Source organism: Columba livia, chromosome 4 (assembly GCF_036013475.1).
Source record: "Columba livia isolate bColLiv1 breed racing homer chromosome 4, bColLiv1.pat.W.v2, whole genome shotgun sequence".
NCBI classification, from domain to species: Eukaryota; Metazoa; Chordata; class Aves; order Columbiformes; family Columbidae; genus Columba; species Columba livia.
Window position 1 is genome coordinate 10,254,454 of NC_088605.1, and position 21,578 is coordinate 10,276,031.

The following is a 21,578-nucleotide window of genomic DNA, read 5'->3' on the forward strand; positions in this document are numbered from 1 at the left end:
GAAGGCCGGGAAAGGTTTAACGCACTACATATCCCAGCAGACCTCGCGCGGCAGTGCTAGCGTCTTCTTTCCGTGTGCCGCGCTCTGCCTGCTGGGAGTTGTAGTCCCGGGAAACGGGGAGCGGGGGGTGGAGCAGGAGCGCAGAGGCGGGGCTGCCTGAGGCGGGCGGAGGAGGGCGGTGGAGCTATGGTCGGGGCGGGCGGGTGCTGCCTGCTCCTTGCCTCCGCCCTCGGGGAGGGGGAGGCCGGTGCCGGGGCGAGCAGCGGGTGATGGGGAAGAGGCGAGCGCAGCGCTGAGGTCCTGCGGGGCCGGATGAGCCGAGGCTTGGCGCCGCAGCGGTGGCGGGGCTGGAGGAGGGGGAGAAGGAGGCAGTAGGGGCGGCCTCCACTCCGGTTGCCCTGAGGGGAAGGAGCCCCCGACCATGGAAATCGAGAACATCGTGGCCAACACCGTGCTGCTGAAAGCCCGGGAGGGTGAGAGCCGCGGGGGAGGAGGAGAAGCGAGAGGGCGAGGCGGGGCGGGCTGGGGACGGGCCAAGACGGGGGGAAAGGGTCTGAGGTGAGGGGGAAAGGGGCCGGCGGGGAGGGGGGAGAGGAAGTGATGGAGGAGGGGAGGGTGGGGAGGGAGGAGAGGCTGCGGGGCAGGGGGGCTGCGGGGCACGGGGGCGGGCGGGGGGGCCGGCGGAGCCCCTGGGGCGGGCGGCGGGTCCCGGGCCGTGCCCCGAGGCACCTGCCCCGCTCCTCCCGCGGGATGAATTCGGAGTTCCTGGCTTGTGGCTTGCTTCTGAAAAAAAACAAACCCGACCTTTCCTTCTCCGGCTCGATTCAAATGGTGTTTTTACCGGATGTTTTAAGAAGATCGTTAATCTGTAGTTCGGAGTTTATTTATGAATGTATATGCATGTGGATATAAAGGGCGAAGTGACGTAAATCTTTTCTGGAAGATCCTTGCACTCGATCTTGCTGAAATTCCTGCCCGTGAAAAGCATAGCTGGTGAATGGTACCTGTATTTTGAAGTCGAACATTTTTTTATTAACCTAATATTAAAGTGTGCTATTTTCCATTAGATTAATACTTAAGTTTGATTCTCCAGAACATCTTGACTTGAAGATTAATCCCCCAACCAACAAACATTTTGGATAGATAATGAAATTTAGTTTAGCACGTGGTTGCTGTTTAAAAAGTCGTGAAATAAGACTGTCTTACTGCTTTTTCATGTATGTAACTGTCAATTAAATGGCCACTTAAAAGCCTCCCCAGATTACCCATGTACTCAGTGCAAAGTATATTTTTCAACTATGAAATGTACATATTCTTTTTGGGTTGGATCCTGCTTTCCTTAATTGTGTTGAGAAGACCCATTAGCTTAGCTGGAGTTGTTTAAAGTGAGTAAGTACAACAGAATCTGCCCCTGTATGTTTTGCAAGTTCCTCCAACTCTAAATGGGTTTGGCACTTACGCCATATGTGTATCCAGTTAAATTTGCCTTAAGCAGCTAGAGAGGAAAATCAGCTTTTGTACTTTGAAGTGGGGTTTAAAAGCCATAATATTTCCCAACCTTAGCTGAAGAGACCACCTCAAATTAGAGGACATGTTTTGGCTGGTTTCACTGACGGTAACATGTCTGTGGTGGTGCTGCCTGAATTTGGAGTTTGCATTGAAGTGATCTGAGAAGTGAAGGGAAAGTGGAATCTGGCTCAAAACTTTACTGCGCCCAAACCCTCACCACAAAGAGTGCAGTGGTAATCTGGAAAAGCTTTTAAGTGGCTGCTTAATGCCAGGTTGCCTCTTTAGTTAAGGTTTCACTGTGTTTAAAATAAATTATAGTGGTAGAACTGACCAAACAAGATATTTTAATGAACTAAATGGAAGTCTGACAGCAGCTGGTGTGAAGAAGATCAGTTCTACCTGATGTGAAACTTGTAAAAGTAATGGTAGTAAGCTGTTACTCTTTTGTACTCTCAATTGGCCTGGACTCTTTTGTGTAAGCATGCACAAAAATGTGATTTCTGGTTTTGAAACTCTAAAGCTGCAGTGGTCAGTTGGTAGAAGGTCTTTCCCTTTTCAGATCGGAGTTCCTGTGCATGGGGTACTTTTTATATCACATTTTTCAAAATGCTCCTTGAAATGGAAGTATTTTCTATCTGTTGCATGCTCTGGCTGGTCTGAGAGTGTCTAGTTTACTCCATCTGTCAGGACCATTCCATAAAATCCCAATCTCAGCTCTGTTCTCATGTGCCCGGTAGGCTCCAAGGGAATGGAATTTGCGAAGTTAGTATGTGAGGTTGATATTTTACTGAAATATATTATTTGCTGAAAAGAGCCGCACAACTGGGACAGAAGAGTAGACTTTGAATTGACCTTTTTGTTCCCATATTCGTATTATTTTGCTGTATAGTGTGTGTAGCAGTGGGATAGCATGGAAAAGTGCAGAATTACTGTTTCTCATGGAAGAAGATGAAATCCTAAGCTAGTATAAAATAACAGCTTATTTTCATGTATAGACTTGAGTCACATCAGTGATACTTTTTCCGGTTCCTCAGTGTGTTAAAGATTTAATAAGAGAGTGTGTTGAGCTGGATAAATATTTCAGTTGTAAAAGCAAAAGAGCAAAGGTGGGAATTACGGTGCTCTTCATAGTTTTCAGTGGCATGTTGAAATAAATCAGTGTAGGCTTAATTTTGGCTTGCATGGATCGGTCTAACTTGAGATTCCTTCATGATGAAGATGAGAGTAGAAAAATATGGTATTCTGGAAAGCATCTAGTGAAGTCTTTTAACCCTACAGATACGTCATCTTCATCTCGCACATATAGAAACTGAATTAAAGATATCACATATTTGTCCTCATCTAGTGAGGGGTTATGGCAGAGGCTTTCTGAGAATTCAGAACTGTCTTGTGAATAACACCAACTCGAAACAAATCATACCTGACAATCAAAATTATGATCCTGGAGATCCCACTCATAATTTTCTTCTAATTTTGGGTACTCTAGTAGTTCTGGATGTGAATATTATTAGGGTGTGAACATCATTTGGGTTTTACATTTGTAGGTGTGCAGAATTATCACACCTTGAACAGCTAGCTGTGTGTCTACGGTTTAAATCTGATTTGATATGTAGAAAGTAAATTTAATCTGTGTAATTAGAGAGCCAGGAACTAACGAGTGTGCTTAGACAAAGTGCATCATTTTTACTGCTACTTTCTTTTCCTACAGAATAAAAGCAAAGTGGTATTGCTGTTTCTAGACTAACCACCTTCTATCTTCTCACTAATAGTCTCACTCTTAATTTTTCTCATTAGAGGTGTGACTCTTCTAATTCAATTTGCATCATGATAACATCGGTTTATAAAAGTTTGCTAGTCCTGTATTTCAGGCCAGATCAAACCCTGGCTTCCCCTCAAAAGTTCAGATTTTGTCTCGTGATGCTATTCTCTGTGAGGATTTTTCAAACCTTTTCATGAACCAGATTATTTTAATAGAAACCTGTCTCTTTACAACAAAGACTTGTAATATCTCTGTAGCAACTACAACACTTCTTCATGTGAAGAAGTAAAAGTATGAGGATTCCTTATCTTTTTGCAATGTGACTTTGTAAATAATCAAAAACTAGTTCTTTGCACATGTGGGTGCTAGGGATAGCTCATAATATATAAGTCTTATACATACCTACTATTAGAAAATATTGTGATAACATGAAGTACCCTTTATGGATGAAAGATCAAGGAGTCAGGAGCTAGACTGGGACTTTCTTCTTTCCTTGTCCACTTTTCCAGTTGACCTCCTCATGCTGAGAGCTCACCTGTCCATGGGAGGGATTTGCCTCTGGGTGAAAACTGTAGTGCAGAGTGTTCTGGGATTCCCTGCCCCTGTTTCCTGGGATAAGTGGCATTCTGTGCCAGTCCAGCTCTTTCCTCTTTGTGAGGGAAATCTGTATGTGAGAAAGAAAAACAGAAAACTTCCTCTTGAGGTAAACCCCATGGTGGAACAAGCATAAGTGACTCAGTAGAAAAACAGGAGATTGTACAGCAAACTCAAAATTGATCTTATGAGTGCTGTAGTGCAGCAACTGAGAGAGAAAACAGGTGTTAAGTGATAGTGATGTATGAACTGTGAGATATGACAAAAGCTTTCAATTTCATGATCTCCTTACTCAGATTTTCACATGCAGGGATTGTTATGTGTAAAAGAATAATGTACAGCAACATGGCTTCTGGTTTTCTATAAGAGCAGGGGAATTAACACATTCATTTTTCTTTCATAGCAGAAATATCTTTTGAGTATCTCTTAAAATACATTGGAGAATTTATACCATAAATGAGGAGAAATAATATAAACTAGCTTATTCTGAAAATATCTGAAAGTTTACAAAAATGTATTTTTATTTTATATTCACTCTTCTCTTTATCTTTGTATCTTCTGGTTTTTGTAGTTATTTCAATCACACTCCATAAATCCTTTGAGTATAGGTAAGCCCCAAATTAATTTCAGCATCCCACACATTGTCTTAAAGGAAAGAAATTAATCACTGTATGTTTTAAACTGCTTAGGAGCCTTCCTTTTTTCATTGCCTAAAGTAATATTCTCCAAAAATACTTCCAAAGGGTAGGTCTGTAGTTTCTTTGAAGTCAATGGCACTTTACTCCAATTAAGGATCCAAGCCAAGAGTACATTTTAAACATACCTGGTCCATTTGCATCCACTTTAAAATTCATTTATACTGCTCTGGCAGGAGCAGTTTGTGAATGAGAGTTTGGTGAGCTGTTAGGCATATAATACGCTCTATGTCAGGATTGGTTTAGGCTAAATTAAGATCATGCCTCAAGCAAATTTTCCTCTAAGCTCTTGGTTGTATTGGTTCTAGCCTGTGGTTGCAGAATGGGTAAGATAGTTTCCAGTTGGATCTATAAACCAATCTGGGGTGTGTGGGTTGTTGTAGTGGTTTTTTCCTATGTTGTTTGGTGTTTTGCGTTTGGGATTTTTTCCCCCAGAATTAGTTTTCGGATGGATCAGCAAGTTCCTGCAGATTTGATAATTGTTAGGTGCAACCCAAGGATGGAGTTAGCAGGAACCTTCAGTAACAGAATGTGATTGCAGTTGGCCTTAAGCAAATCTTGGAAGATACTTGTTTCAGAATTGAAATTCTGTTAGTTAGCACTCTTCACAAAAATAAGCAGTCCATTCAAATTGTGTGTTTTGTCTGTCTAGGTTTAGAAACAACTGGAATAATTCTGTGAAATACATCCTGCTTTTGCTTGCAGTATAAGGTAATAATTAAGTATGGTATTGGTGATGATACGTGGACAGTTATCCTGTAATGTGTGTATTTGTAACTAGGAAGAAAATTCTAAGGAAATTGTTCAGATCACTGCATTTTGGTTATCAAACTGAGCTAAAATCTTTATTTAAGGAGCATGCACAACTGGGAAACCAAGGCACATTCATACCTAAAAGTCCATTCACCAGCAGCAAATAAGAATTTTAACGCGAGAGTGCCGTGAGTTTTCGCAGTTGCTGTTATTTTTGTCTGTTCTTCCCTTATTTGCCTCCTATGTTCTATTACACTACCTTATTGCATTGTGCTTTAAATTGCTGTAAACTCATTGTGGCAGGAAACATGTCTTCCTGTGTTTGTACAGAATTATGCACAATGTCTGCCTTTTTGTCCTTTATTTAATGAACTGCAAGAAGAATGCATGTGGGCATGTCGGAATCTAAATAATTGCATTTACTAACTAAACACAACATGAGAGGTCTAGTCATTGATATATACTGCTGCTTTGGTTATTTGAAACGGGGCAATTATAACTAGAGGTTCCACAAATCTGCTTAAAGGAATTTTACTTCTATGTGTTGCAGTCATGATGTACCATCCTTGTTTGTCAAGGAGTTTGTAAAACTGGAGTTTTCTTACTGTTTGGTGGTGTGGTTTGTTTGTTTTTCTCTCTCTCTCTAGTAAACCCTGTTCATTCAGTTGTTGTTACAGCCATATCAAAAGGAAATGTATACAGATGTGACAGTTTGACTGCAAGATCAGGTGAATAAATCTGGTTCAGATTAGCTACATTTACTGAAGTTGATACAACACTTTCTTACATAATTTCTGAAGACGTGCAGAAGCTGTTCAGCGTGTATACACTAGTATTCTTAAATCTACACATGAACATTGGAATTGTATATAGAGCTGATTAGAAGAACCAGTTGTTCAAGTGGTTATAGCTGTGGGAACAATAAATGATTGTGCTTATAAACAGGCTGCACATAGTTACCTGGGGTTTTTAACTGCTTACAGTGTTACTGCTCCAACAGTGAGATGAGCAAGTGGACTCAAGCTTTGCCATGTTGAAGTCCCAACTCTAGACACTTGTATCCAGGATTATGAAGAATATTATCTTAAAAATGCCATAAGTCTGTTATCTATAGATATCTTTCATGTGTTTGTTTATTGAACTGCTTGCATTGTTGTTTCTGTTTGTGTTCAGGAGTGCCTTGGCCTTTGTAATGCTGAAGAGTTAGGTGCCTACCTTGTGCTGAAATCTGAATTTTCGGCTAGGTGATTCTGGTACATTAGCCAAGAGCCAGCCAGATTATATGTGTTGTACTTCTGGAAAAAATATTTCTCTGTATGAAAGAGATGCCACTCTGTTAAACCTCGTTAAGCTGTGGCTAGGCTTGTTTTTCAAGGAACTGAGATGTCAAAAAAGTATTTCTGAACTGCGCAATGGAGAAGGTTGCAGAGACCCAGCAAAGCAGTTCTGTATGAGCTGTCTTTGGAACTGGAAGCATGACAGCCTTCCCCAAGTGATGGTGTGTGTGAACTTGTCTCCTAGTCTGAAGTTAGTGCTACTTCAGCGTTACTACTCTGACCTGAGGTATCAGTTCCGCGATGTTTTATGTCTCAAAGGTGGATCTTGCACGGTAATGTCCTACCATCAATATTTGTTATTTAGTGGGCAGTGTTTACAAATGTCTTTGTAGCATAAGGCCATAGTTAAAGGGGAATGTTTTGATTTTTCAGTGCAAGGTTTTAATCCCTATTGTGGGTGGTTTGAAGGAAAATATGGCTGTAAGTAGAAAATTTGAATTCATGTGAGTTTAAAATCTGTTAGGAAAGTTGCTTGCAACTTTCTTTGCTGTGGCAAATATGTATTATAAGACAGGATATGTACTTGGGTTATTCTCATGCATCTCATTGTAGATGATTTAGATCTTCTGCATCAATTCTTTTGCATTTTTTCATCAAGCCGATTGATTTTATGTAGTTAAAGGCACACTGTAGGTCATCTTGATGCAGTTTTATGCTGTCAGAGCTTATCTGGGTGTGGTCTGGTATGAATTTCTCAGCTGGTATCTGACAATCTGGTTTGTGGAATCAGTTTTGCAAGAATGATGATGTAGCAATCGTGCACCCCTGGTGCTACCTTGCTGTGTGCTTCTCAACCGCAGTGCTCACGTGGCCTTTCACAGCCAGGAAGACAGAAGCACAAAGGTCCCTGAAAAACTCAATGGCAGAATCTCAGTGTAGCAGCCACTGAATCATACCCCATATACTATGTGTACATTTCTTAGCCAAAGATAGTGCAACGCTTCTCACTATTTTCACTCCATAGAACAGAATCCAAGTTTTCCATCTTAAGGAAGACTGGCTAATAATGTTGGGTGAACATTGTGCCCAGTGAAACGAGGGTCACGCTACCAATCCTGTCTGTAAGGAAGATCGCTGTGGCTGTGGGAAGTCCATCTGATGACTTGAATAATACTCTTATTTGTCTAAATCGGTTTCTACACCAGATTGCTTTGGTTTGCCACAGCAGTTTCATTTTTTGCAACTGCTTTTGTTTTTCCTGATGAATAAGCCAACCACTTTGCCTTACATAAGTTTTTCAAATGTTTCTCTAGAGTTAAAAAAAAAAGTTGGAAAATGAAAACATGTAGACATCTTTCTAGTACCATGTTCCAGTGCAATGACCGAACTGAATTTGGTATGTATCTTTTTAAGAAGTGAAAACATGTAAAGAGGTAATGCTGAAATTCTAACTCTTCAGAAGTCATTTGGGGAGGAGAAGAAGGTAAGGTTCTCATTTACCTGAAAATGTAGTTGCAGTGTTTCCTGACTGTAATGGTGTATTGCTGCATCCACCCTTCTCTTTGTAAAAGATGAGTTGCTTCAAGTTGGACGTTGTTGTAGCCAGCAATTACATCTGAAAGAGGCAAAAGTGGTAATTCATCTGAACCACATAGGTCAACCATAAAGCAGATTAACTTAATGGCTTTGCTGCTGCTGTGTTGGAAAGTAAGCTGTTGGTCTTTCTGGAAGAATTTTAGCTGAAGTATTTTAGAATGAGGTCCAGAACAGAAGCTCTGAAATCAATATTAAGACACTTATAAACCACAAATATTATAATTTGATTTGATAAACTGCCTCAGAAATGGAAAAGGATTTTGCAATTAGGGAATAATATGACAAACAAATTGGCATCCTCCCATAACTTTTACCAGAAATGGCTGATTTATCTGTAAAGGATATAGGTCATGCATTCTCTTTACATTATTGGGACATACAGGCTTTTTCTGTGCATTTGCTGTAAATGTAAGAACAATCAGTTCAGTGAAAAGGGAGTGTGTGTTGATTTAGTTGATACTTCTAAGCACTTGATTCTTCTGTATCGTTAATAAATTATATGTAGCCTTTATTGACTTCTGCACAATGGCGAATTCAGTTGCATTCTAGCATGTAGTCTCTTCGTGTAAAATGAAGTTCATAATGGTCACATCGTAAGTAACCAGCCAAATATTTGGGGCAAAATACAGCAAGCTTTGTTGTGTTGGACTTAAAGTATAATGCACCAGCGATCATCCTTTTTTTTCATTTGGGTTTGGGTTTTTTTGTTTGGTTTTGTGTTTTGTTTTTTTTTTTTTTTTTTTTTCCTTTCCCTGTGCTTCAGAAGATGATACGCTTAGTGTATACCACAGTTTGGTTTTACTTTTTCCATACAGCATTGCAATATGAATTTGGGTCAGCTTATTATTCTTGATCAATACTGGTCATGCACAAACGAGGCTTTCTGAGCAGTTTCTAACAGAAGAAATTTAACTTCTGTGGACCTTGCAGCCTAGCATATTTTTCAGTTGCACGGATAAAAATCAGCTTGATTGTTCTGTCCTCTGTTTTTCATGATCACATAATACGCAGTCCTTTCCTGTTCAATGTATGTGTACAGGCTGTCTGTGGAAGTATTTTTTGATTTTGTTTGTGTTCAGTTCTGTTAAAAGTGCATCTCTTTGCTCTGTGGTTTGATTTCTTGAGGCATATATTCAGCTTCTTTTTAACATCACAAATATTTTGTTAAAATAGTGGGAGTTTGTTTTAATCATGCTGGTAATCACAGCTTCGTTATTAGTTCTAGTATGGCATGAAGTAAGCGGTGGTGTGAAGTAGTAGATTTGATATATTTGTGTTCTAAAATATTTTGAAAGGTGAATGACTTGCAAAGCAGTATTAGGAAATAAAGTGCAGCAGAAGGTTTTTTGGAGAGTAAGTATCAGTTCCAAGAATCTCTGCAAGACAGCTTTTTAAGGTTTTGTATTCCTTGTTTGTTTACTTTTCTAGCAACGCTAGAGTTGAGACGTCAATGTTCCTATTAGCAATGATAATGTAAATTTGATACGAGCTAATGTACACTAAGCTGGAACTGCCCAGATTGCGATGGTGGAACTGTTCAAGAAGCTGTATGTTTCAGTGAAGAGGGTTTTTTTAATACATATTTTATTATTTTGAAGATGTTAGTTCCTTTCTCCCTAATGATTTAATTCTGAAAGACTTGAGTACTGTTTGCAGCTTGGTTTCTATTCGGGTTACATGGGGTAACTCCCTTCCTTTCTCTCCCATTGTGGTTAACGGTACGTACAGCTTTGGTACAGTTAGAAAGCTGCTGTGCAGCTTTGCTACTGTTCTGTCATGTGGAAACACATATTTTTAAAAAATATTTTGCAGCACCAAAATAAATCTTCCGCTGATATGTTTTGCAATTGAAAATATGTCTACATTCCTGTATCTATCTCTTCGCTTTTCTGACAAGTATGCATGTCTTCTGTAAATGGAGTTGACTTCTTCAGGTCAAAGTAATGTGTTAAAATTCCAATTTGACATAGAAAATGGGGCACAGATATGTTTTTTGAGAAACAAGGGGGAAAATACTGTAGTAGATTTTAAAAATCAGTTTAATACTAGTGCTATAAATTCTGAAGCATTGAAAAGACCTGAATTCTACAACAGCTAAGTTCTTGCTGATATTCTGTAGTCTCCTGTAGTCTAGAATAAATGGTGTGTATTTAAGAAATGCCCACTCATTTATTAGAGGAGTCTACTCTTATTAGTATTTTTGCCCTTAAAAAAAATAGAAAGAGAATATTTATGTATAACTTGATTATCCAAAAATGTGTTTAAGAACTTCATTCTATGTATTTTATTACTCAACTTTAGCATCTTCCATTTTTCACTGTGGTTGAGAGACAATTCTCAGTTTTTCTTAGTTTCTGTCTGTGATGTTTCAGTTTTGTTTGTAATTTTCAGAATACCTGGATATTTGCCTTGTCTCTGCAGAGATATTCTGTATGCACAGCCAAAATGCAAAATATTTGTCTTGCAAAAGGCCTTCTGCGTTTGTTAGTGTTTCATATAAAAGTTTTTCTATATCAAGTTTTTTATTGGATATCTTTGTAGATGGATTTCTTTCTAGGCAAGAAAAGCGAGCTGACAGATCTGTGCAGAAGTGACCTGATTTTATGCTGTTAATGTTATGCTTAATTTTATTCTGACATAGTATTGTGTTCTACATTACTCGTATTTTTCTTCTAGGCAAACGGAGTGGGCGTAGTAAAAAATGGAGAGAGATGCTGAAGTTGCCACCTATTAGTCATTGTGAAGGTATTAGATGCTCAATCGGTAGGTGTCCTGTAGAATGAGTAGGAGTTTGATAGTAGTAACTGAAAAGATTCTTTCTTGCTTCTGAATGCTAATTAGCAAAACCAGCTATTAAACTTTTAACATGATGGAGAATTTATGATAAGATAAATTTATGAGAAGATAAACGCTGTATCACAGCTCCTTGTTTGTTAAAAGAAACTGCTCCTAAATGATATATTTACAAAACCATGAATTAGAAAAAAAAGAATAAGGTAATTTGAATGATGTGGTAATATATTTCACTTTTATTCTTAACGTCTTGTAATAATTTAACCTTTTCTGTTATGATCTTGTATTCCTGCTTTCCAAACAATCTTGTTTACTTTGGGATTGCTATTTCACAGTATTGTTGCGTTCCACCCCTCAGCCTAAATGAAACAGAACCATATAATTCAATGTGGTTTTAATAAATTATAGTCTATAAGAGACAAATGTGGCTGGAAATGAGTGCTTCACTATGATTTGGGATTGTTGCATGCTTTTGATGCCTTTGCTAATGTTAATGTAAAATCTTCGCGTTTTAGTGATGTTTTTCTCACCTATTCTCAAATTAGAGTAAGGACCATGCTATGACAAAGATATTTATGTATTATTTCTTTCTCAGAAAGAGACTATAACCAGCTTTGTGACAAACAGCCGATAGGAAGACTTCTCTTCAGACAGTTCTGTGATACCAGACCGGATTTGAAAAGATGCATAGAATTTCTGGATGCAGTGGTAAGAAGTGGGAAATTGGAGACGGATATCAGTAAGCAATAGCTTATCCATTTTTGGTTTCATTTTTTTTTTTTTTTTTTTTACTGGTGTTGGCTGGCATGGAGTTAATTTTCTTTGTTTTGCTGTGCTATGTTTTGGATTTTTGACCAAAATAGTGTTGATAACAAGGATGTTTTAGTTATTGCTGAATGTGATTACATGGCATCAAGGCCGCCTATGCTTCTTACACTGCCTCACCAGCAAGCGGGCTGGGGGTGCACAAGAAGTTGGGAGGGGACACGGCCAAGAGAGCTGACCCCAACTGACCGAAGGGATATCCCACACCATATGAGACTGTGCTCGGCAATAAAACCTGGGGGGAAGTTACAGTTATGGTGTTTGTCTTGCCAAGTAGTCGGTAGGTATGATGAAGCCCAGCTTTCCTGGAAATGGCAAAACATCTGCCTGTGGATGGAAGAAGCTAATGAATTCCTTATTTTGCTCCGCTTGTGCGTGCAGCTTTGCTTTATCTATTAAACTGTCTTTATCGCAACCTGCAGGTTTTCTCACTTCTGCCCTTCTGATTATCCCTGGGGGTGGGAGGTGAGCGAATGGCTGTATGGGGCTCAGCTGCCTACCAGGGTTAAGCCACAGCAGTTTTATAGAAGAATAATTTTCTCTAAATGCATCTGTGCATGCCGCATACATGAAAATCTAGTGAGATTTACTCTTTGCCAACTCTAAAGCTGTCACTTTTGATGAATGTAAAGAAACTCTGGCTCTGTTACTTAAAGAACGATATTAAATATTTACTAGAAAATCTTTGCTGTCTTGGTATGGTCAGAGCTACAGAAATGGGCATGACGGGAATGAGAGAAATAATTTTAGAACGACATGCTGCTTGATTTCTTGAGCCTAAAAGGATGTGTGTATAATGAATATTACTTATGATACTCAGACTTGAAAATGTTGTAAACATAGACTTGAAAATGTTGCAACTTGCATGGAAGCCCTAGGCTAAACAGAGTGTGCTAATTAGAAAATATACAATGGAGATGGAAATTTAGGGAACCATCTATGGAAGGAGAGAAACCAGATTTTAGAGAGCAAGGAAAAAGAAAGTGTTTTCTCTTGATACATTTGCATGTTGGTGTGTAACACTAAAGAATGAGGGGAGGAAGGAAGCAGCCATGTTTCGTAAAAAATCCTCAACCAAAACCCTCATGGGGAGGGGGAAGGTCATTAGAAGAGTGGGCAGGCACATGACAGTCCTTAAGAGACAATAATAGCTCAGAGCTTTTTATTCTTTGTCCCTCGTGGTTAATCCAAGTGCAGTAAGATATAGTCTTAAACTGAGATTGCTGCTAAAAGAACAGTTTTCCTTGTCCCAGCAGTTTTTGTTCTTATGTTCAAATGACCAAAGAAGATGGTCAGATTTTCCTGCTGTTTACATGCATCCCAAAATACAGTCTCAGAATGCAAGATGCTAAACAGGAACTTCAGTGTCAAATAAGTAGAATTGCCTTAGATTTGTCAATGAATCTTTGTGCAGTTAGGCCTACTCCCCTCGTGTGTTTCACCACACTCTTGTGACTCTTAGGAGTTCCAGCACCAAATTCCAGAGACTGATATGACAGTTGGAGACATAGAATGGATTGAATGGAAATCCAAAAGAGTGGAGTTCAATATCTGGAAGGAAATGTGAACCAGCTTTTAATGAGCATCACACAATGGGGAGATCACTGACAACTGTAGATGTACTCTTAATGGTTACAACTTCTATACACATTTTTAATCCTTAAAAGCTTAGATAAGGAGTAGCAGAATTCTAGGCAGCACAAAGGTGAAAAAAATGATAGGCATGACTTAAGGCAAGTGTGTCTTTGCTCTATAGATGTCATTTTTCAGGTGAAATTGTCTCCCAGAAGTAACTGTTTTACACTAACTGAAAATTCTGAATTGTTTTGAAATATGCAACCTATAATGTTATGTGGATTGCAACACTTCAGTGAATTAACAAAGACTGTCATAGCTGAAATAATCTGATGTAAGGGATGATTTCACAATTTAATTTTTTTTTTTTTTTTAAATTATTTTTTAACTTCTATTTGAAAAATCGTGGTGAAGAAGTATGCTTGGGAGTCACTCAAACAGAAGTCTATGAAGAGCCAAGATAATCTCTAATCACTGACTCTCAGGATCTAAAAGCTGGTGTGCTGGCCTTGTCAAGGAAGTGAGATGAAATTCCTACTGTTTCTTACAGATGGCTCCTGAGTTATTGTGATTCCCCTTTCTGGATTGGACCTCAGCAAGCTTGTTGGAGCCTTTTTTGGCGGGGGGGAGGAGGATGAGGGGTTTTTGTTGATTTTGTTTGTAAGGCAGTAATGTGAAGGGAAAGGCTAAGGTGTGGGGATTTTGCCTTGGGTTTTGCCAATTTACATTTTTAAAAATTTTGAATAGATTTTAGATTTAAACTTCCTGAAAAGAAACTTTCTGGCATAAAATGGCATAGTCTTAAAAGCCTCATATCTTAACTGAAAGAATTTTCTGACTGTCTTGTGTGGAGCAATGTGTTTTCAGCAGCATAGTTATTTCAGGCGGCCAAAATGGCAAAATCACGGTAGTGCAGTGCTGTGTTGTCTGCCTGTACTGAGTACCAAGGCGGGTAAGGCTTTAACTCTTGCAGAGGTGTGACCTTAGGATCAGCTAGGCTTTACAGAAAGATTTGTGAAATAATTGCCATAAAATTGACAGGAATTAAAGTGAGGATTTACAGTTATCCAGTCATCTAGTGACTCATTTCACTAGCTGAGGACAAGGTTACTCAAGTATGAAAAAGAATGGGTGACAGCTCAAACTTCCCTCTTAAGCTCTGTGAGTAACAGAAATTAGTTGCCAAGGCTGTCTCTTAAATTTCCTTTTAAATTACAATAACTGCTTAAAACAGTACGCCTGTTTGTATCACATTAGTGACTGCTTTGGTGTAGTTGAATGTTCAAGGTGATAAGTGCACAGCTGTGGTTCATTAGCTTTTCTGACCTGCTCAGGTTGTTTGGTAGTTGCAGAAGAATTCCTTACTGTTAGACTGATTGTTGTGGAATTAAAGTAGCAAAAGCAGTAGCTTGCAGTTGCTTATGGATTTGAGTTCTGTGCTGAAGTGGCTGATACCATAATGTCTCAGCAGAAAAAGATGGTGATGACTTAGTAGTGAGTCAGTGTGAGTTAGTTGTCTGTGATTGCAGAACTCGAGTTCAGGGATTCTGTTATTTCCAGTATTGTGTGTGCGTTTGGTGCTTGAACTCTAATTTTTCAGCGTTCTAGTTTTCTTTATAAAGGTGCGTAACTTTTTATTAGATCAATCACTTGGAACTTCCTATAAAGTTCTTAATCATTGTTGTCCCAATATGCCAAACCATTATGTTGTACAATACGGTCCTTCCTTTGGGAGGTCTGCCATATATTCCCTGTTCCCAGGTGCATGCATTTATATGCTGAGATATAAAATAAGCTTTGATTGAGTTGGCCCAGCTGATGAAGCTAATACAGGTTCCTGTTTGAGATTGCTCTTTTCTAATTCATCTTTTCTCAAGATTCTGTGTTATCTTTAAATGTTGTAACTTCTGATGTCTGCTTCTAGGTTATTCCTTAAAATTCTTAATAGTGAATAGTCATTGGAGTTTTTCAATACCAGCATCTGCTTGATTTTTTTGTTTGGTTGGGTTTTTTCTTTGTTTCTTTCCCATAAGTAGCTCTATTAAGCTGCCAGTTGTTTATCCACAAAATGCACTGTACTGCACAATGGTCTTTTTTCACAGCACAGTACCATATATTACTAAGTCAAAAATTTCTCAGAATTTTCTATCTACTTACCTTTGTTAATGAACGAAGGAGGGTTTGGTTTAGATCTTGCTTATTTCCAGTTTAAATGACCTTGCAGTTTCATCCTGGTTTAACCCAAGACCGTAGGAAATAAAAAGACATGAAGGGAAAAAAAATAATACATTGAAGAAAATGCTGATTATTGTACTCTTCTTTAATTACTTCCCATCTGGATCATTCTGTCCTACAATACTACATAAATACTATTTCATTGTAATTGGTCTAATTTAACCTCTGGGATGCAGATTCTGTAATTGCATTTAGCCTAGCTATTAGTTTTCATATGTTTTCCAAAAGTTAAATTCCATGTGCTTTTTTTCTTAAGACTGTTCTGCATATATGTTTCACTATGTATAATAGCCTAAAAATCTTTAAATAGATTTTAAACAATGAGAGCCTTCCTTTCCTTTTTTATTACTAAAATTTACCTAGCATCATGTAATAGACTGTAGTGCCAAACAGTTCTGAACATAATTTAATTTTGAATTCCTTTCCTCTAGGCAGAATATGAGGTATCTTCAGATGAAAAGCGTGTAGACTGTGGCCTGAAAGTTTTAGAGACTTACTTCACTAATGGGGTAAATATATTATATTGCAAAATATTGTCTCAAGTGTTTTGTAAATGTCAGATAAACAGAGATCTAAGTGGTAGCGTTGTTTTCAGTAAATTGACTTTCAGACATTGTTAGTCCCATTTTTGTCTTCAGAAAGGTATACTGCCTGCTGGAGTTGTGAAACTCTTAGCAACTTGAGCAGAAACCTTGACTGACATCTGCTTTTAAGACTACTACCATTACGATATATTCTCCTATGTATTCTAATCAAAATACTGGTCTCAAGTAAAGATAACATTTTTAAACAAACTCATTTAGTATCTAAAGAAAACTTATTAACAAATTAGCTCAGAGTTTTATAGTCTGAAGACACGAGAATGAGGAATTCTTGAAATTCCCTGGCTTTTTTCAGGCTCCTGTGTGGCCTTGGTTGGCTTGCTGTAAATTTTCAGAATTGCAGGTGTTCACAATTGAAGTGCTGTTTTGTTTTGTTCAAGAGCATTCTGTTGCTCTGTTTTACATGCAGATCATTAATAGCTCATCTTTTGATATATTAGATCTCACTGATTTTTAAGAGTCTGTTCTTTGGTATCTGATAGAAGCTTTTCTGTGGATATAATTAGACATTTGCTTTCTATGAATAGATGCTCCTGCTGCTTTTACTTTGCTCATTTTGAGAAGACTTTAGTCCAAATGAAGGTCTTGCAGATAGACTCCAAGTTTCCTACATCTCCTATGATAATTTCTTTGTGACTACTAAAAGTCACATGCAGTTTTTGGGGAAAAAACCAAAATAAAAACACCCCCCCAAAAAAACAAACCAAACAAACATCCCAACAAACAAAAAAAGACCTCCACAAAACCAAACCAACCAAAGCCGAACCAAACCACACACCACCAGATTTCTTTGGGCTGGTTTTGAATAGTTTCCCAACTTGTGCGTGTGTTTCTTTCCCTTTCCTTCCATCCTGCCAAGCCAAATAGATAACTTGCTTTTGTGGTGGTAGACTTATGGAAAGAAAAAGAAATTTGACTCATTGCCAAGTTTGTTTCCTGGATACTGAAGTAGTCAATAACTGTAATAGCTTTAAATGCATTTTTCTGTGGTAGGTAACAAGTAAAAATTTTGCCTGAATGTTACTTTCTTGATTTTCTCTTTAGCCAAATGATTCCTTTCCTTTTCCTGAATAAGCAGATTTCATTTTACTTTGAATATAAAAGTTTTACTCATTCTATTGATTTACAAAATTGCTTTCATTGTTGCTTTTTTTAATGTAAAGTCTGCAGCACACTTGCCAGAAATACCTCAGGAAACAGTAAATGAATGTAAAGCAAGACTGGAAAAGAACCCTTCTAAGGATCTTTTTATGGACTGTACTAGGTAAGCTAAAAATGCATATTGCTAAGTTTGATTATCACAAGAGAAATTTCTGTGTTTCTGAGAGAAATGAAAATTGAAGTTATTACATCCCCGAGTATTTGGCCTCTAAAATGAGTGTAGGTAAGAAATTTGAAACAAGTTTGTTGAAGGACTAGGTTTCCTTCATATACAATTTACATATTTGACTTCTGCAGAGCTTTCTCTTTAATGCTGTTTTTTCATAAAATCACACTATTATCTGCTACCAAGTATTCTTTAAGTTAGAATAGTATTTCTTTTTATTATATTCTTACCTTCTGAGTGACTTCTCTTCCATGATGAAGGTACTCAGAAAAATATGAAGGTATAAACTGGAGCCTGAAAGGTTTCTGAACAATGTTACACAATTTGTGGTTCTTGAAAACAGGTTGAACTGAGGCCAACAGTTATATTCCATTAAGATGGCTGGTTAGAGGATCGCTCGTGGTAGTTAAACAAATACAACATGAAGTGATTTTTCACACAGCAGCAGCAGGGAAGGCTTTTCTTGGAGGAATGGTACATGTTTACCAGTGTTGCATGTCTTTCTGAAGCCTTTATGTTTCTAATATTACTGGTTCTTCAAGGCGTGCTTGATCATGTCTGAAGGATTACAAAACATTTTGTCATGGCTTGGGTCATCTCCCTGGCAACAAAAATAAGCATACTTTATAACAACCTGAGATTATAAGATTGAAAGGGATCTGTGAGAACACCTAGTAAAACATGTCTGAAATGGTGGATCTGCCATGTGGGTCATCCCCTTTCTTCTATCCAACAAATATCTGAATACAGTTTGAATGACTTGTTTTCCTTCCTTTCCCACCCCCTACCTTGGTGGGTTTAGTTTAAGGGGAATGATAAGGTACGTGGTGTTCAGGTTTGGATATAGGATTTAGTATTTCAATTTCAAATCATAGAGTAAAAATTTTACTTTCCAGTCTCCAAAGAATGTATGAAAACTTGTAGATATCTTTCAGAGCTCACATTTGTGTGGTCACACGTAGACTGCTTAGCTACCGAGAGCCTGATGTTTAAGTGGGCTTGAAGACAATGACAATGCAGAGGTCAAACTTTCAAGTTACTATAAGTAACAGTAGTTTGGCATTCACTAGTGTTTTGACAGCAAGAGTTTTCTTTGACAGACATTCACTTTGTGAGACATCTAGGTTAAAGTCATTGTAGAGCACAGTGACAATGTTTTTCTGCCTACAGCTTCATTGATATGTTTATGTATATTTTAATAGACTGATAGCACCTCCTGCTTAATCAGGTTTTTTTATTTTCCTGTTGCTAGAATTGTCCATGAATACCTAAGCAGAAGACCTTTTGAAGCTTACCAAGAAAGTGTGTATTTTTCACGTTTTTTACAGTGGAAATGGCTGGAAAAGTAAGTTTATAATGTTTGCATTATGACTTTGCTTTGCTTTGTGGTCAATTCTGCTTGTTACGCTGTAAATGCTGTAGAGCCATAATGAATGACACTGCCTAAAAAAACATGATCTGAAAGACAAGATGTAAAGAATTATGTTGATGGAACAAGAGAGCCAATGCTCCAATGAAAGTATCTGTCCAGTAGTCTTTAAGTGTTAAATTTGTATTAGGTAAATGCAAATTTAGTATCAAATGGATATATGTTTGGCTGTCAAGTGTGCAGTGGGATACCAATCTTTCTTGGGAATGCTCTCATCCTTTAGTTTCAAACTTGGACTAATTAGTGGTTAACAAGCAGATTAATCTAGTTTTGTAACCAACAGGGTGACTGGGTAACTAATCAGTTTTTCAGGGTGGTACAAACACAGATCTAGCAATTACAAGACAAGAAGATTTGCATGTATCAGAATCTAGTTTAGGCTTTTAAATCAATACTAAATGAGTGTCCAGACTTTTTCAGAAGGCTGGAATACAGATTTCTTATAATTTAGTACTGCTGTGTATCATGATCACATATTCACACATTAAGGTGCTTGAGCATTAGTTTTGTGGTGAATTCCAATTATCCAGCGTCTTTGACTGAATTAGTAGCAAAAGCCAGGAACAGAACTAGAGAAGTTACTCAATTAAACCAAATTATCTACCAAATAGACCTCCATTTGTTGTCCTGAGAACAAAGCTGCATTAACAATGAATGCTCTTCTAAAACAAACACAAACAAACTCCATCACCATGAAACAGTCTCGCTCTGATACCTGTTCAGAAATGGTTTAGCATAGAATGGCTGACACCTTTACTGCTTCCAGTGATCTGTTCCTCTTGTACTACATCAATACCTTAATAATTCAGCTCTTGTTGCATACCACAAGTCTTTATTTTTAGAAAAAGCCAAACAGCAAAGCAAAATCAGAAGCAGAAGTGGTTTACTTTTTAAATTCTGCATTGTAAGCATGGTCTCACTGAAATGCAGCCTACGTGTCAGCACACTGCAACTGGGGGAAACAACTGGAGGTGATAAATTGACTGTTGATGAGACCAGATAAGGCTCTAACCACAAAAAGCACGGGGTCTAATTGATAAGCTTCTTTTCCTCCTATTGTGAATGTCTGATGACCACATGAGGGAGCCAATGTTTCCAATCAGAGCACCCATTTCATTTGAAATTCAGCTTATTATAATACAGCCTTCATGAGGTCTAGGCAGCTGTTTTTCAGTAAAATGTCAAAGAACAGAAAGGAGAAAATGAAGACAGACCTGGGGGTGGGGAGGGGATTAGTAACTCTTTTAATTCCTGATGCAGTAATTCTTTCTTTCTGTTAATCAGGCAACCAGTAACCAAACACACATTTAGGCATTACCGAGTACTAGGCAAAGGTGGATTTGGAGAGGTGAGTACAGAGGTATCTTTTTGCAAAGCAAACCTTAAGAAAAAGTTAATACAAAGGAGGAGCAGTATTTTAACTCTTGACTCCTAACAATCTACATTTCACACATCAGCTGGCAAACTCGTTTGTTTGAACTGTTTTCTTCTATTGTGTTAGTTTCAGTATCGTAGGTCATGCACAAAGTTGGAGAAAATGTCTACTGACTGACAAAAGTTGCTTTTGTTTAGAAGTTTCATTTGGCAATGATGATGTAGTTTTACTTATTAATTATGTACAATATTCATGAACCTGATAGGAAAAATCTGTGGATTTTATTAATTCTGTTTATAATTAATTGGGTTTTTTTCCCCCCTATGTGTTTTAACCAGAGCCATCTATTGAAAGGGAAGGAGGGTTGTTAAATCATCATTATCTTTCTCCTGCTTGATTATAGTGTGGATGTTTGTCCTCTGTCCTGCTTGCCTAGACATACACTGTTACCACAGTCAGGTGTTTCACCAACACGAGATCCACAGTTTTACTGAACTATGCAAACCCCAACAAAAATGGGTTTGCTCCTGTATAATCACCTCTTCTGTTACAGCTTTTGTGACTCTACACAGTAGTTTCATGGGTGACAGCTCTGATTTGATGCTTATTGGTCTTCATTTTCTGAGAGTGTTCAAGAGCTTGAAAAAAGAAAATAATATTTTGTCTTCTTAAAAAAGTTCTAAGCAAACCCTAGCATCTCTGACATACCTTCCTTCTTTTTTAGGTGTGTGCCTGTCAAGTACGGGCAACAGGAAAAATGTACGCTTGTAAAAAGCTAGAAAAAAAGAGAATTAAGAAGAGGAAAGGAGAGTCAATGGCTCTAAATGAAAAACGAATTCTAGAAAAAGTGAACAGTAGATTTGTAGTAAGTATCTACTTCTGATCTTATTCTCAGAAGTTTGTCTTGCTTTGTTTGCTTATTTTCAGTATCTTCCAGGAGTTTGTGGGCACAAACCATTTTTTAATTGCTTTAGAGAATGCATGACTACTGCGATAAATGATTGATATAATAATGTTTTGTGTGTGATTGCGTGTAGTTCTGTGCAGAGGGCTCATTTATCCGATGTTTCATCGGTTTTAGTCTGCGTGCTCTACTTGCTTTCTCAAAACCACAGCGCGAGGCCGTGTTTCAGCACGCTTGTGCTGCTGGATATTTGGCCTCTCTTTAAAGGTGAAGAGATTATTCTGTACTGCTCAGATTTGAATAATCACTTGAAATCCTTTTCTCTTGTGG

The 21,578-nt window shown here is 38.1% G+C and overlaps 1 protein-coding gene and 1 long non-coding RNA gene across 3 annotated transcripts in view; one reads left to right on the forward strand and one right to left on the reverse strand.

Annotated features, from left to right (window-relative positions):
- The first annotated feature begins 163 nt into the window (after positions 1–163).
- GRK4 (G protein-coupled receptor kinase 4) overlaps positions 164–21,578 on the forward strand; it is a 39,967-nt gene continuing 18,552 nt past the window's right edge. Inside the window, exons 1-8 of one of the 2 annotated variants that reach the window (XM_065060434.1) lie at positions 164–473; positions 10,860–10,946; positions 11,572–11,684; positions 16,043–16,120; positions 17,377–17,477; positions 18,793–18,885; positions 20,254–20,317; positions 21,069–21,209. In XM_065060434.1, the coding sequence (XP_064916506.1) occupies positions 422–473; positions 10,860–10,946; positions 11,572–11,684; positions 16,043–16,120; positions 17,377–17,477; positions 18,793–18,885; positions 20,254–20,317; positions 21,069–21,209 (729 nt within the window). In that variant the 5' untranslated portion in view covers positions 164–421. The remainder of the gene's footprint in view (positions 474–10,859; positions 10,947–11,571; positions 11,685–16,042; positions 16,121–17,376; positions 17,478–18,792; positions 18,886–20,253; positions 20,318–21,068; positions 21,210–21,578) is intronic. The other variant, XR_010472099.1, reaches the window with a different exon arrangement.
- LOC110359313 (uncharacterized) lies at positions 3,706–18,002 on the reverse strand. The gene is made up of 4 exons (XR_002414395.2): positions 17,771–18,002; positions 15,534–15,607; positions 8,088–8,202; positions 3,706–3,932 (listed from the first exon to the last, which is right to left on the reverse strand). It is a non-coding gene; the product is annotated as an uncharacterized LOC110359313 (long non-coding RNA).